Here is a 17878-nt window from a genome sequence, read left to right as displayed (position 1 = left end):
AAATGCTGATGTGTCCATATTACAGTAAGGATCACATGGATCCCTGGTCACAATAGATATTCTTGACTCAAAAGTTGATGGAGGCCCATCACAAGAAAGCCCATCTCACCCCTAGGGGCAGCAGCTCTAGGATAAGGATAAGGCAAAAAGTCAAGATAAAGCCAAGAACCCAAGATTATCAAGATTAGTCCAAGAAAGATAAGCAAGAACAACTCAAGACTCCCAAGACTATCAAGATTAGCAAGACTCCAGGCATCATCAAGATTTCCAAAGACCTCCTAGATTTAAGCATAGAAGACTACCAAGGAGATCGGACGGTGGAAGATCAAGCCCGAGAATTCCAAGAGGGTTCGACCTTATCAAGACAAATCAAGAGGATCAAGATCAAGATTCATGTTCTTTCCTAATTATTTTACAATTTCTCAATGTATTATAAGTACTGCTATTTCCCAGAATTATGAATCAATTCATACTTCATATTTTTCAGATTTTCTTGAGTTTTCTTCTTTTAGATTTCGCCACCTTTTCTCTCTCCTAGAGAAATCGGTGTTATTCGCTAGGTGCTAGTGAACGCCCGGTGCTTGCATAGCCAGCTCCGGTTTCCATTGCTTCCACGCTGCGTCAGGTGGTATCAGAGTAGGAAATTCGCCCAGTCAGATGGCCAACCAAGACGGTAGCAGTCGCAACCCACCCCGTGACGGAGATCAGGGGTTCCCAACTGTTTGGAGAGCAATTGAAGAACAGCACACAGCCACACGTAACATCGAACGGCAATTGGCAGAGGTGACTGAGCAACTGCAAACCTTATTACGGGAGGTTGTCCCACGGAACCGGGAAAATCCATAGCAGATCGAAGGAGACAACCACAACAGACCACCCGTCGTTACTGTGTCCCGACGTCCAATTCTTGACAATGACAGTGATGATGATTTCGAATTTGGTGGTGCTCCAGTTCTTCCCGGCAACAACAGAAACAGTAGAAATTGGCACAATCAAGGTAATTTCAATCCCCGTAGGAATAATGATGAATTTAAACTCAATGTAGATATTCCTACTTTTAGTGGAGATCTTGGTATAGAGGGACTTCTAGATTGGATCACAGAAGTCGATAGGTTCTTTGATTACATGGAGATACAAGAGGATCGAAGGGTAAAACTAGTAGCTTTCTGATTAAAGGGAGGTGCATCTGTTTGGTGGGAACGGATGAGAGAGACCCGGATGAGAGAAGGAAGGGGTCATGTTCGAACCTAGAGGCGCATGAAACAATTAATCAAAGGTAGATTTTTACCTCCTGACTATGAACAATATATGTTCGAATCTTATCAAAGGTGTGCTCAAGGTTCTCGCAGTGTTAATGAATATACATCTGAATTTTTGAGATTAGCTGAGAGAAATCAATTATCTGAAAGTGATAACCAGCAGGCAGTCCGTTATCTAAGCAGGTTGAGACCATCCATTCGAGATAAAATTGGTGTACAAATGGTTCTCAGTGTGCACGAAGCAAAGAACCTAGCCTTGAAAGCAGAATTAATGTTCCAAGACAAGGCACGCAGTGATAATTACCGCCGGTACAGCAAAAGCGACAACAGACCAACAACTGTCGACAGGAACAAATCAATCCCGGCAGTACAATCTTCTCACCCGACAAGCACAAGTAATGCCGGTAAGACTACTAAAGGAGGACATACTCGAGGTAATCCTTCCAACCCTCCTAAACCCAGTAACCCTTATGCAAGACATGCTCCTATTAAATGTTTTAAATGTAATGAGATTGGACATAGGTCCAATGACTGTCCCAGGAGGAAGGCAGTTAATATGATCGAAAGGGAGGAGGAAGAGGATATTGAGGAGGAGGTATACTGTGGACCTGATGGGGAAGATGAAGAAGGTCCATATGAACATGAGGAATATACCTGTATTGTCAGAAAATTAATGCTGTCCCAGAAAAATTCAAATGCTTCTCAGAGGCACAGGTTGTCTCGTACCAGGTGTATTGTCAAAGGAAAACTATTTAATTTAATCATTGACAGTGGCAGTCAAGAAAATATTATTTGCAGGGATATGGTACAAAAGTTACAACTACCTCTTGAAAGACATCCAAACCCATAAACAATTGGATGGATCAAGGAAGGAGGCGGCGTACGGGTAGAGGAGCGCTGCAAGATACCATTCTCTATCGGTAAGTACCAAGATGAAGTTTATTGTGATATTGTTGATATGGATGCTTGCCATATTTTGTTAGGGAAGCCTTGGCAATTTGATACAGATGCAAGGCACATGGGTAGGAAGAATACCTACCAACTGGAAAAAGAAGGTACACGTTATACTTTGTTACCCACAGCTGAGAAAAATATTACAAAGGCTCCAAAAGCACATGAGAAGAATCTTCTTACCATCACCCATCATCATGCTGAATTTGTTAAAGAATGTAAGGATACTCATGAGATACATCTCTTAGTATGTAAAGGGAGAAAATGTTAATGATGAAAGTAAAATTCCAGTGGAAGTGCAGGGACTACTTGATGAATTCAATGATGTAGTTCCAGAAGAGTTACCAAATGAACTCCCTCCCATGAGAGATATACAGCACCATATTGACTTTGTTCCAAGCGCTAATCTACCTAACCTCCCACATTACAGGATGAGTCCTAAGGAGAATGAAATCCTACGGGAAAAGGTAGAATAATTATTGGAAAATAGACACATTCAAATCAGCAAGAGTCCTTGTGCAATACCTGCCTTACTTACACCTAAGAAGGATGCAGTTGGAGAATGTGTGTCGACAGCAGGGCCATTAATAAGATTACCATTGGGTACAAATTTCCCATTCCTAGGTTGTACGACATGCTCGGCCAGCTAAGCGGAGCTGTAGTTTTCTCAAAAATAGATCTCAGGAGTGAATATCATCAGATCAGGATCCGTCCTGAAGATGAATGGAAAACAGCCTTCAAGACTAGAGATGGCTTGTTCGAGTGGTTAGTCATGCCCTTTGGACTAACCAACGCACCCAGTACTTTCATGAGGCTGATAAACCAACAAATCTATCACTGAGCATGTGGGACATATTAGGGAGGTCCTGAAAACATTAAGGAGGGATAATTTATTATTCTTGAGATTTATTATAAACAAGGAGGGTGTGAAAGTAAATGAGGAAAAAGTGAAAGCCATTAGGGAGTGGCCAACCCCATCCACTGTCACAGATGTCAGGCGATTCCACGGGTTGGCAACCTTCTATAGGCGCTTTATTAAGAATTTTAGTAGTATCATGGCTCCCATTACTGAATACTTGAAAAAGGGTAAATTTCAATGGGGAGAAAAACAAAAGCAAAGTTTTGCTCTCATAAAAGAAAATTTATGTTCTGCTCATGTTCTTGCCTTGCCAGACTTTAATAAATAATTTGAAATTGAATGTGATGCTAGTGGAGTTGGCATAGGGGCTGTATTGTCCCGAGAGAAAAGACTCATTGCTTTCTTCAGTGAAAAACTATGTGAAGCCAAGAGAAAGTGGTCTACTTATGACAAGGAGTTCTATGTTGTGATTAGAGCCTTGAAGACATGGGAACACTATTTATATGCAAAAGAAATTGTTCTCTATACTGACCACCAGGCCCTAAAATATCTTAGTAGGCAAAAGCAATTAAGAAGTGATTTACATGACAGATGGTCTGCTTTCCTAAACAAGTTCCCATATAAAATTGTGTGTAAGACAAGATAACAAAATAAAGTGACCGATGCAATTAGAAGGCGTGTAGCTCTCATCAAGACCCTCAGTGTGGAGATTGTGGGTTTTGAGTGCCTAAAAGACTTATATGCCCAGGATGAAGATTTCCAACAGGTATGGGAGAAATGTGTGAATAAACAGCCAGCAGAAGACTTCTTTATTTATGATGGGTTCCTTATGAAAGGGGAACAGCTATGTATCCCTTGCACTTCCCTCCGCGAAAAGATCATTAGGGATTTGCATGGGGGTGGATTAACAAGACACTTGGGAAGGGACAAAACAGTAAAAGCAGTTAAAGGGCGATATTAGTGGCCGAAATTACGAAGGGACGTGTGTACCATTGGATGTAGTCCAGTACGTTGACTACGGAATTCACATCCCGTAGACTAGTACGTTGAGGGTTCAAAACTAAGGAATTCACATCTAGTAGACTAGTACGTTGACTAAGATTCTGTAAAGGAGAGAGACCAGAGGATGTAGTCCTGAATGATCCATCCCGTAGAAGAGAGTGACCATGTTGGGAGACTCTAGAAAGGAGAAAACAGAGGATATATACAGTTTAGATAATTGCATCCCATGGAAGAGGGTAACCGGTTCATGGATTCTATAAAGGAGAGATCCACACATCAATATATCACAGAAGAGAGATGACTATGGAAATCAGATTCCTGTTTACAAGGAAACTTGGAAGTTTGATGTAAGACCAAGCCATGACCACCATGACCTCTCGTCTTTTGAGTTCGTTTTTTTTTCTTGGTAGCTACCAAACAATAGAAAAATAAGAAAAGCTGTTTTTATGAACAATTTGTTTCTCCAATCAAACATTTTCCACTACAAAATATTACTTGGGTAACCAACTGCAGCATAAGAAGCTGTAGAAAACCATCTCTGCATGTTAAGCATTGCCGCCTACAATGAAGAAACCAGAAAACACACAAGTAGTTGCAATGAATTCTCATGAGCATATATAAGACTACGAGAGTTTCCACAATGCTTATCAACAGTTTATAATTTGATTAAGCAGTAGTCAAGGAAATAATTGCATTGAAAACGAAAAGAAGAAAGAGAATAGATCAAAGCAAGTAGGAATCAATCAAACCTTATCTTTCAAAAGATTCTCATTTAGGATATCTTCTATTTGCCAACTCAGTATAATATCAACAAGCTCTGCCTTCTTTTTCACCTGATCCATCTCCAGCTTTTCAATCTGACAATCCAACCGATGAGCCAGATATCAAAAGATCCTACCAAACAAACAACAGGGAAACAACACAGAAGCCATGAAACCAATTCTTCTTACTATAAAAACCCTCACATAAGATTATTAAAGCCAAAAAAGAAAAAGGATTTCTTACAAAGCGCCAAACAAAGTCGAGAAGAAGTTTATTTAATGGTGGAAGGATGAGAAGTCGCACACTAACTCAACCGGCGTCACCAAAAACACCCAGAAAACGCATAGAGAAGTTCAAACAGAAGAGGATATGCAGACTGCAATACGGCAGACTGCAATCATAGAATTCGAGATGTGGATTGAGGAAGGAACACGAAAAGGTACAACTACCGAGACTGTGACCGTGAGTGTGAGGTGACCATGAGTAGACGTTGGTAGCTTTTCAATTTCCCGCTTCTTCACTCATTGTTTAAATTGTTCCACGCGTGCATGAAAGCCTTCGTGCACGTATCAACAGCAACGTAGATCATAGAGTCTTTAGTCTATACACTTTGGTCGAGCCCAGAGACGACGCCTCCGCTGGATTTAGGCCACTGTATCTTCGCCACCTGTTCATCTCAATAAATAAAACCGCTGTCGATAAGTTCCATAGGTCATGTCAATCTCAATAGGCGTAAATTTCCGTTCATTTTGCTACTCATATGGCAGCTGGTCGAAACCGTGCGATTTACGGGTTTTATGAAGGAAATTTTGAAACTATTAATCGTACCTAAGTCCAGATAAATCTTTTTTTTTTTTTTTTTTTGTATTTACCGTATGTTTAGTTTCGTGGGCGTTTATTTTTATTTGCACAACTTCATTTTATATGTTTTTTGTTTTTTATTGTTTGATTGGGCATTACATTAAATGTTAATTGTTTTCCATCTCAAGTTAGCATTCATAAAAATATGTCACATTAGTATTTTGTTTCAACCCATTGGTGTTGGGAGAAATGAAAATTTGGCGTTTCTCCCAATGCCCTATTCACAAAATTCATAGTGTTTGAATGTTTATTTGATAAATAGTGAAACAGAATAGTAGTTTCATATGTAACAAACGCCAACATCTATGTGGCCGGCCCTTTGATGTAGTAACATTTTTTCAATGAACACCCATGGAACCAAACATCACCTTATCTTATTCGACCACGATTCAAGTTTCACTACTAATTTTCAATGTTCTAGATAAATCTATATGCTAAATTTTTGTTAATTTTATTATTATATAATTTGTAATTTTTTATCATTTTTAGGTAAAAATATTTTTTATCAAAAAATATTTGGTTTATAATTGTTTTTTAATGAAGTTAGTTAAGGATAAATTTAGTATTCAAAAAAAAATAATGCATTACATCAATATTTTCTATTTCGAATGCTAACATAAGGAAAATACCTGCGCCTTTTTTCAAAACAATATGGAGGTTTTGATAAGGCAAAAACAAATAAATATAGCATAGCTTCGTAGGATTGTCAATGTGGTTTTTATAATTCTCCCTATTTTTAAATAGAATTTAGAGTTGATTCTAAATTAATTAAACTATATTTAAGTTTAATAAATTTCTAATAATCATTATTAAATTTATTTAATTATACTACATTTTTATATTTCAACAAAATTTAAGTTCATTCAAAAAAAATAATTATAAAACTAATAATTGTTAGATAGTTTTGTATTAGTTGTATATAAATCTTAAATGATATTAGTTTTAATTTATCTTATTACATTTTATTAATTTATTTGTTTTTATCATATTAATAAAAAGATTTTTTGCAAATAATAATAATTAATTATTTTTATTATAGTTAATTAATTTTTATTATTTCAAATGGAATGTAAAAGGGTTATAGTTTTTATAATGTTTTATTCAATGTTTTCAATTCGCCATTAACTCAAACGATTAAAACATTCGAACTATAGCTCAGCCATATTTCTAATTTTGGGCTTCTTAAAACTTATTATTTTATCAGAAATCATTGATTTGGTCAAAGCTTGTTCAACATAGGAGGTTGAACCATTAACCCCTTTGATATAGTCTATAAGTCATCGGTTAAAACATGAAATGTATTTAAAACTTCTAGAGGATATTTTGTGCTTAATTGTCTTATAGGGTAATCTTTCTTATTTTGGGACTTTCGATGGCCTTTGCAACCTTATTATACAAAAAAAAAAACTATTTTTTGTGTCAAATTTTAACTACTTATTATTTTATTAATAAAAACTAAAAAAATGTATAAATTGAACCTAAAATAATATATACATACAAAATGTAATTATATTATATCATATTATACATATACAGATGGATTGTGTGCCATGATTTGATTTGTCCAAGCTGGACAGTTGAACCGCTGACCTGTGACCTATTACCAAAACTACTCAACCTCAAAATCGATTTTTAAATAATATTTATTTGTTGAGTAAATTAAATAATATTTATTATAAAATCTAAATTTCTTAATTACTTAACATAAAAACTAGTGATCTTTTAAATTGAAGTAAATTATTTATCCTAGCAAACTATCATTGAACATCTCCATTTCAATACAATTATTTTTTATTGATAAGTCAAAAATAACTAGAAAAAAGATAATTGATTATCAAAAAATAACCAGCAATCAAGAGAAATCGTTGATGTTATTTTTAAGGGTAAATTGATGAAATCTCCCATGAAGTTTTTGACCATTGTTGAAACCTCCCCTAAAGTTTGGTGATTTTAATTAGCTCCCTTAAATAGGAATGCAGCGTGGTCGAGATCATATTCCCCGTCCTCGACCCCGATTTTGAAACTAATCCCCGTCTTTGTCCTTGATCCCTGGTAGACCTATTCATGGGTCGGGCCGGGCTTTCATTTGTCATTAAGGGAAATATGCTAGGCCCAAGCCCGAGCCCGAAGCCCGACCTAAGAAAAAAAAACAAATTTCCCTATTCAAATTAGAATTAAAAAATCAGATAGTTTTTTTTCCTATTTAAATGAACAATGGGCCTACAAGATGGTTTTTCCCCTTTATTTTATATTTTAAAACACATTTTTACATTGTTAAATCAAAAAAAAATTATTCAAATGGACATAATCACATTACTCACTTTAATTTTAATATTAGGTCGGGCCGGGCTGGCCCGTTGGGGACCCAAATCCCCAAAATGATTTTAGTTAGCAGTATTTTTGAAAAACAAATTTCCTTAAAAATAAATAAAAATTTTAAAATATAAGTAATGTTTCAAATATGTTTTGATATATATAAATAATATATATTTAATATATATAATCAGGGTCGGGGCTGGGCAAGGACTTCAATCCCCATCCCCAACCCTCACATCGACCAGGGATCCCTATTAATCTCCATCCCCGTCCCCGTCCCCACCCCGCCAAGGCAATCCCCATCCCCAACCCAATGGGATTAGGGAAGTTAGCTCCCCATGGGGGATGGGGAAATTTGCCATTCCTAACCCTAACTTTGTTGATATAGTTGCAAGTAGACCCCCTTTGGAAGGATCCTTCATAAGAGGCATGAAAAATGTCTAAAATACCCATGCAAGAGGCTGGTTTATATGGAAAAAAAAATACAAACTTTATTAAAAACAAAAAAAACACCGAATTTAAGTTGTAGCTTTACCTTCAAACGATTTATATGAAGGGTGAGTTTGGAAAATAAATCAATTTCAAAAAAAGAGACTATAAGGGTTTGAGCTAGCGATTCATACGAGGAGAACATTGGGAAAATAAATTTTGATGAAAAGTAACTCCATTAGTATTTTTGGATATTTCATACCTCTATTTAGATTATTCTAACAAAGAGGGTCTACTTTCAACTATGTCAAAAAGTTAAAGAGAGGTGATTGCAATTACCAAACTTGACCTCAACCCACCCGCTTTGATTTGAAAATTCACCACATTCAATATTTTTCTTTAAACACAAAAAAAAAAAAGTTTAAGAAAATAATATAAAATTTACAGCAAAAGGTCAAATTCTCAAATAAAAAAACAAAAAAATATAGAAAATATATAAAAATACATACATATATATAGTAGGCCCATGCAATGCACGGAATTGGACTTAAAACTTATTGTTCTATAGAGCTACGCAACCAAGGGGTAGGGATGGCAATTTTCTCCATCCCTACCAAATACTCTGCCTCCCCGATTTGGCGGGAATAGGATGGAGATTGTCTTAGCAAGAATAGGGTGGGGATGGAATTAATAGAATACCTGATTGGGGATGGGGAGTTAAGTCCACAATTCACCCCAACCCCGATTATAAATATTACATATATGTGTATATGTAATTTAGTAAATATATAATATTATTTATGTTATTTATAATATTTTTATATTATATATATCAAATATATTTAAAATATTATTTGCATTTTTATATTATATATATCAAATACATTTAAAATATTATTTGCATTTTAACTTTTCCTTTCTTTTAAAAAAATACCTTTTTCTAAAGACAAACTTTTAATTAAAAAATTTAAGGATTCGGGTCTCCATGTGGAAGCCCTCTCTATTGAAGATCAGGGATGTAGGCTAAAATTTTTTATAGGGATTAATTTAAAACTCAAGGTCGGGATGGGGAGTATGATCCCTGCCCATTGCCATTCCTACCCTAGGGTCATCCCCTTAACCTATAACACCCCCCAAACCCATAAATATAGTTCCATAAATCATAGTAATTACAAATGGAGTATTCGATACTTATGGGAATTATTGAAAATTTCCAAATATTTATTTGAAAATTTGGAAGTTTTATAATTTAAGTTTCACTAACAAAATCACTAATTATTTATAAAAAATTATGGTAAATATCGAATTTACTAAAAATATAATAAATATTTTATATTTATTGAAATTAATTTTAAACTAAAAAAATTACTAAGATTTTTTAATTATTATTTACAAAATCAATAAATATTAATAATTTGACCAAAAATTACTGAAAATATCAACAACTACTTATTGCTAAAAATTAATAATAATTTTTAATTATTAAGTTTGTACTTATTAATATTTTAATTAATTATTAATTTTTAGTAATTATTTATTTCAATAATTAATTTTCAAAAAATTCTGAAATTAAATTACCAAAATCAGTAATTTTCAACAAGTAATTATTAGTAATTAAAATTTTCAATTTACCAAAATTACAAAAAATCATAGTTTTGGTGTTGATATTTTCTAAATAATATTCAATAATATTAGTAATTATTGAAAATATAAAAAATATTTCACAAATTAATTTAACTACCCAATTTAATTTAATTAATTAATTGACCCAAGTTTTTGGTTTTTAGATGGTTCATAATATAGATTAAGAGGTGTTTTAGGAAGAATTTTATATGGGAGAGATTGTATAGGAGGGGTTTTAGCTGTTGGGTAACTAACATGAGAGAGAGAGAGAGAGAGAGAGAGAGAGAGAGAGAAGAGAGAGAGAGAGAGAGAGAGAGAGAGAGAGAGAGAGAGAGAGAGTTGGAGTGGAACTCTAGTGAAGAAGAGAGGGTTGCCACGTGGCAATATAGATTAAGAGGTGTTTTATGAATAATTTTACATGGGAGGGATAGTTTAGGAGGGATTGGTTAAGTGATTGAAAACATGAGGGGTGCCATGTGGCTATATGGAAGGTCTAGGAAGGGGGAACGAGAGAAGGAAATGGCTGCTAACGTGGGACCTAATCATTTTATAATATAGTATAGATACAAAAAAAAATTGTAGAGAAAGCACAAACTTTATAATTCTATTGTTAGTGTAATAGGGAAGGGCAAATTTAGAAGCCAATGTACCATTCAAAATGTCAAAATTGGGTATTTCATTATTTTTTTCCCACTTTTGTTAGCTCAACTACTCAAGATAATTAGAGGGGTGTTGATGCAACATTGTCTGAAAGTTCAAAGGATGGTACAATACTTTTAGTATAAAATAGGGTATTGAACCACAACTATTAGAAAGTACAAGGTAAGTCTTAGCAATTTACCCCTTTTCTTGACAAAACATCAATATCAAAAGGATTGCAATGCTCTCATAAATGAGATTCGAACCCTATGACAAAGTTATTTTTTCGAATTACATTTCATCCCACTTTAGAATTCTAAAATTACAGGCCCCCATAGTCTACTAGTAGTAGCCCCTAGACCTGTTCATGGGCCAAGTAGCACGACATGCCAACCTAGCCCCCGGATGGATTTGAACCTGAGTTTTAGCCAGCGGGCTTGACCTTGGGCCTAAAAGCCCGACCCGATTTTTTCCAGGCCAGGCTCGGGATTTGTCAAAAAGGCCCAACCCGACCTGACTTTTATATAATTCAAACCTTGAATTCCTAAACTGCCTAACCCCAACCCTAAATTCTTCTCACTTTTCTTCTCATTCTCAGTTTCTCACTCTTAGACTCTCAAAAATAGCGAACTCAGGCGCACCATTATCACTCTACGAACTCAGACATAGACATCCGACACTACCATAACTAGGTTGTCTCTCTCTATCTAGTAGTGAGCTCTCTCTCTCTCTCTCTAGCCGACACAGTTTCATCTTCTATCTCCTCACGCTTCTTCTCATTCTCAGTTTCTCACTCTTAGACTCTCAGAACCGATAAACCCAGACGTATCGTTTTCATTCTGCGAACTCAGACACTGGCGGTCGGCACCACTAGAGCTAGGTCATCTCTCTCTCTCTCTCTCTCTCTCTCTCTCTCTCTCTCTCTCTCTCTCTCTCTCTCTCTCTCTCTCTCTCCGGTCGGCACCATTTTCATCTTCCATCTTCTCACTTTCTTAGTTTTCATTCTCACTCTCAAACTCTTAGGAACCGACGAACTCAGGCACCATTCTCTCACTGTCAGAGGCGAACTCAAAGCACCAGTGCTTAGACTCCTAGGTCGGGCTTCGGGCTTGGGCTCGGGCTCAGGCCTGGAAATTTTCTGTTAATGAAGAGTAAAAGCTCGGCCCCTGAATGGGTCACCCTATAAACCGCACCCTGTTCGTGGGTTTGGCATCAATCCATGGTCAGGATTCATCCCACCTGTATAGTGGGGCTAAGAATTATGAGGTGGGATGAATAGTCATTCTCCCTTTTTTTTAAAAAAGAGGACAGATACTTTGAAAAGCACTTGAGAAAGTTATTATTTCTATATATTATATTAGGTCGTGTTAGCAAGTAAAAACAGCTTTTCTCAAGACAATTTTTTGAGAATAAAGGTCTGCTTGATTTGCAGGAATAGGGGTATGGAAACGGAATTGGAATGGGCTATTCCAATTCCAACTATTTGGTTGGGTAGAATCGGAGTCCCATTCCCATTCTTGCTGGAATGACATTCCCCCTCTCTTGGGGATGAAATCTCATTACTGCTGATTTTAATTCTCATTCCCATTCCTGTCTAAACCAAATATACTATGAGAATGGACCATTCCAATTCCGATTCTAAAGGATTTCAATTATGGTTCGAATTCCAACTATAAATCAAACGGACCCTAAATTGTTTTTCTTAAAACAGTTTGCTGGAGATTAATTTGTTTTGCTTATGATGGTTTGTAAGAGAATAATTTTTGCCTCAAAGGACCTACTGGGATATAGAGAATGTCATATACATATATAAAATATGTATATACCTCTTCGACCTTTGGACTCAAAAGCCCATACAATTGCATTTTACTATGAGTTAAATCTGACCCATTTTATAATTATGAAGACCAACAAAATTTAGAAAAAAAATATTATGTCCCACCTACAATCATTTCAACTAAATGGAGACCCTCCCACTAAAATTAGTCATGGAACTGTGTTTAACTACTTAAAAAATATATCCTTCAGCAATTTTGGTACCATAGGACACACAGTCCAATGGTACGTATGTACCATAATAATCCAATCTTATAACCTAGAAATTGATAATTATTTTACTTCACTCAAAAACTATATAATCCCCCTATGTAATTTCAAGTAACTTTAACTCAACATAGGCTGTGTTTGATTGCAGTGCAACTTTATTTGCATTAATACAAATACATGGAAGTGCAAATGAAAAGAATGTAAATTCTGATTTACTTTTGGTTTGGGTTTTGTTTTATTTTCCTTGAAGTCTTGTTTTACTTCATTTCTACTCCAATCAAACAAAATAAGATAAATTTCAAATAAAAATAAATCATACTTTGCACTAAAATCATTTGCACTGTCATGGTTTTGAATCAGTGCAAATAAATTTGCATTGCAACCAAACACAGCCAAATAAAAATCTTTTGTCTCATTGGAATCCTGGGCTTCTTATTTTTCTAAGACCAAAATGACCCTAGCAACCACTTTATCTTGCAAATTTTATCATTCTCTTCAGCTTTTGTGAACACCACCCCTTTTAGGAAAAAAAAAAAAAACAAGAAGAAGAAGAAGAAGAAGAAGAAGAAGAAGAAGAAGAAGAAGAAGAAGAAGAAGAAGAAAACTTGAACTTGTCCTTGCTCACATACACATTGAATTTTCAAGTGACAAGGAATAGTCCATCTTCTCATGTAATAGTCTTTTAAAAAAAAATTAAAATCTTTTCATGTATTAGCCAAGTAAACAAGGAAGGAGGCATAAAGCTTCATCACTAAGCCCTATTAATCTTATGGTTAAATTACTGATAGGTATCTTGTACTTCGGGAGTGGTGACAAATAGCTATCATGAACATTCAATTGCAACACTTAAGTACCCTGAAATCTTAAAACTAGACACTTGGGTCCATTTTATAGTATTCCGCTAGTCAAACATAACATAATGTCGAAAAATACCTTTCTCATGTATTTTGGAGATCATTTTACGTAGCAAAATCATCACTAGAGAATGTCGTCATAAAAAAACTTGAATTTGTTATTTTCTGTCCATGTTAGAACGTCATCGTGGGGAGACGTTCGATTACCTAAAAATAATCTCAAAAATACATGAGAAGGGTATTTTTTGCATTTTATAATATTTAATCGGCAGATGGACTCAAGTGTCTATTTTTGAAAGTTCAAGGTACTCAAGTATTGCAATTAAAAGTTCAAGGTACCTATCTGTCACTATCCCCAAAGTATAGGGTATTTATCTATAATTTACCCTAATTTTATTTATCTTCTATTGCTTTTCACTGTTCAATATCTTATTACTATATTATCCTTCTTTTCTCTTACTTTTGTCCTACCTATTAGTTTCTAAATTTTTCTCTTGTTCTGTTTAGTAGCTCATGGATATTTACATAAAAGTAATATTCGTTGATAAAAGAACTTATATATATTAGAATGATTTGAATAGTCCAAAAGCTTTAATCATGTCATGCAAAGTGCAAGTTAGGGGATTTATGGGGTTTGATGCAATGTTCAAAATATTGGTATTATGTACTCTTGGATATGGATATGGGATGAGATAGGGCTATCCTTTGCATATGCATGGATATGGTGGAAAGAGATATATGAATATATTCAGATACACTATGAAAACTATTATTTTTGAAAGGTGATTGAAATGATCATTAATATGGTATAAGGCTAAACTTATATTTCAACTTAGTTTTAGTTTTTTTATAAATTAAAATTTCTAAAAATTGAGATTTAAGATAAAAAAAGACATTTTTGGCAAAATTATTGGTCCAAGGTGCTTTCAACACCTTGCATCACAGGTTGAAATTGAGACGTAAATAAGGAACAAAAAATGGAATAGGAAATCATATAAATAATTCAACATACATTTATTAATGAATTAATAGGTTGTATAAGTATAAGATAGAAAATTGTTTAAATAGAAGGGGTATTATAGGCATATGAATGTGCGAAACCAATGGCTTAATTCGGACATAAACAAGTGACATAATAAAAAATTAGATAAAAGAGCGAGTGTATTTTATTTTAAATCTATAGAAGTTTGAATATAAACCTATCATTAACAAATTATAAAGATAAAGTGGGCATTTGTGTAAATAAAAAGGGTATTATAGGTATAAAAAAGTTGAACCAAAGGGGATGGGCATGGAAGTGTGTACTCTATAGGTAGAGATAGATACAATTATTATTACATATATAAGATAATAATTTTATAGATATCCCGATATACATGAATACATGTGCATGGATATAGGTGTTTTTAAGAGAATTAAACCTGCAAATAAAAAAAGTAATGTTTGAAACTTGTAACCAATCAACAAGCAATGTTTTAAAAACCAATTCAGAGGTCGAACCATTTTTGCCTTTGGGTCGTGGGTCATCATTGGTTTGACCGTCTAGGTTAGATTGTGTCATGTGTGTGTGTTTGTGTGTATAGGTTTTTATAAACATGTATTTTATCAATAAAAAAAATGTATAATTATGTTTTATATGTAGTACATGTATTATTTTATATTTTTTATTTTTTATTTATAAAAATAAAAAATTACATTTTGAGGCCAAATAGGGGTATTTTAGAAAAATAACGGGGCACATATATATCTTGAAAAGTTATCTAAAATCAGAAGAAAAATTATCTCAATCGGGCATTAGAGTATAAAGTTATGGCCTCCCAAAATTTGCATATACATTTAGTGTGCAACCTGTAACCCAGTCACAAGGTCTAATGGGTCAATGGTCCAACCATATAGGCTAAACAATTTTTGATTGTCCTCTAGATTTTACTAAAACCAAATGTAAAATATTAACAAGGTGATAGTTCAAATGGTTCAACTAGCTGAGTTAATGACAAGTTGAAAACATGTCCATTAGTGTAAAAGTGGTAATAATCAGATGTTACTTATCAAAATTCGTAGGGGATTGATTTGATTAATCAAAGTTCTTGCGGCATCATGCCTTTTTAGCATCGTAGATATTACCAAAAAAGTATAACTAATTTTTAACCTGTAACGCCCATCGTCCAATCAAGTTTGTTGACGTGTTTGATCAACTCAACAGTTTTGACTGATTGGTGCTTTGGTTAATCAAATCATGGGCCATTTTTTTTTATAATTGAACTGGTATTATCGGTTTTTGGAAAACTGGTAATCGAAACTGAACCGAAGCCAATCGGTTAATCGGTTGACCGATGCAGTTTGTCGTTTTTTGATTTTATAATTTTTACAATATATTATAAAAAATTATAAATATTTATAAAATATTATATTTTAAATAATAAATGATATATTACATATTAGAACTATATATATTTATATAATGCATATTTATTAATTTATAATATCTAAAAAATATAAAAATATAATATATATATATATATAATATAGAAATATATGTATATTGGTCGGTTAAGTTAACCACTGATTTTCTATAATGATTAACTAAAACCAAATCAATACCTTTGATTTTTAAAAACATTGAACCAAAATCAAACCAATTAATTCGGTTAACCGATTTTTCAATTCAATTTTGTCGGTTTTTTTGATCGGTTCAGTTTTTTAGTTTTTTCCTCACCCGTAATGACTATGGAGTTTGGGAAGGGATTAAAATTGTCACCTTCGGATTGTTTTGATCACGCGGGTTAGGTTGAAAACATTTAATTTCGCATGCAATATTATAGCTTAAAATTCAACAAAACAATTAACAATCAAACTATCTAAGCTCGACGCAACTGAATTTTTTTAGTAGATTCGAACTAGACTCGCTCCATTTCACCAAGTCAAGCAATAAGCTGCTGAAGTGGTTGAATGAAACGACCTATTATTTTATCCTTTAGGCTATGTTTGGTTTCTAACAAAAAAATTATTTAACTTGAGACGCAGGTTAAATAAAATAATATGTAACACAACATTTAAAATATAATAATAATTAATCAATTCAACAATTAAAGAACTGAGAACTCACTGAAATAAAATTAAAAGCACAGTGCCTCCTACCGGAGAAATTAAAGTCAGGAAATTCGAACTAGCTGATTGCTGAGAAGTTTTCTTCTTTATCATTTCTATTCAATTTCCCAAGAAATTTGCATTAGCATTTAATAGAATTAGCCTCGACACCACTAAGGAGTCACTGACTGTTCTCATTTGATTATTAGCTTTTTCTCGCTTTCATCAGTTTTATCAAGGTATATAGAACTGTAACTTATTCCTGACTATCAGAGTTTTCATCTCATCAAAGCAAACAACCAGTAGTAGATTTAAAAGGACTAATCATGTCGCCCAATAATATTATAGACACTTGATCGATCAGAAGAAGAAGAGGGAAAGAAAATAAATAAATTGATGCTAATCATAACAATTTTCCTCTATATCTCAATAACCAAGGAGCAAAGAGGTGAAGGTAGTAGACCTGATTTAGTATCTTGAAGGAGAAGCATTAAAGCGATTAATCCTGCACTCTTCTTCTTTTCTTTCTAAATCAAACGTCAAACACACCTCCAATTCCACTTTCATACATCATTTAAACTGAAAACAAGGCTCTGTAGGTACTGTACATGAGAGAGAGAGAGAGAGGGAAAACTTAAGGTTCAAGGAAATTAAAAAGGAAGAATATAATCGAAAGTTTCTCGAGTACCACTTTAATAAAATGAGGAGAGAGAAAGAGAGAGAGAGCTTTTGATGTATAAGGAAATAAAGAAGGAAAAATAAAGTGCAAAAGAAAAAGTAACTTTTGACCTTCTGTATAAACAAGCATATATGCTCATCTTTTCATATATATGAATTAATGAAAAAATATATAGGATAAGAAGATAAGAGAGATCACAATATACATTGATAGAGATAGGGCTGTTCATAACAAGACCCAAACCGACTAAACCGATCAACCTGGTCCGATTCAACCTGAGTTCGTCGGTTTTTCTTCAGTATAGGTCAGTTTTGGGTTACAAAAAAATATAAACCGACCCAAACCGACTTAAATATATATTATATATATAATATATTTCAGATATTATATATATATGATATATTTCAGATATATATTTGTGGAAATATATATATTTCAGCTTTATTTAAAAAATATACATATTATATATAAAATTTCTGATATATAAAATATTAGTTTTAATCCATCAAAT

At 33.8% G+C, this 17878-nt stretch overlaps 1 protein-coding gene across 8 annotated transcripts in view; it reads right to left on the bottom strand.

Annotated features, from left to right (window-relative positions):
• The window catches only part of LOC148855612 (uncharacterized), a 93823-nt gene extending 76473 nt beyond the window's left edge, over positions 1-17350 (bottom strand). For 3 of the 8 annotated variants that reach the window (XM_088941632.1, XM_088941634.1, XM_088941638.1), the window contains exons 1-3: positions 17152-17339; positions 5077-5500; positions 4821-4965 (exon numbers count right to left, since the gene is read on the bottom strand). In XM_088941632.1, coding sequence (XP_088797758.1) covers positions 4821-4913 — 93 coding nt within the window. In that variant the 5' untranslated portion in view covers positions 4914-4965; positions 5077-5500; positions 17152-17339. Of the gene's footprint in view, positions 1-4820; positions 4966-5076; positions 5509-17151 lie in introns of those variants that run through there. The other 5 variants (XM_088941635.1, XM_088941639.1, XM_088941633.1 and 2 more) reach the window with 5 other exon arrangements.
• Between the last annotated feature and the right edge of the window lie 528 nt (positions 17351-17878).

The sequence above is a fragment of the Nelumbo lutea genome, chromosome 4 (assembly GCF_056320005.1).
Source record: "Nelumbo lutea isolate HS-2025 chromosome 4, American lotus-T2T, whole genome shotgun sequence".
Taxonomy (NCBI): domain Eukaryota; kingdom Viridiplantae; phylum Streptophyta; class Magnoliopsida; order Proteales; family Nelumbonaceae; genus Nelumbo; species Nelumbo lutea.
The sequence above is the reverse complement of the archived record's forward strand: the minus strand, read 5'-3'. Positions and strand labels throughout refer to the sequence as shown.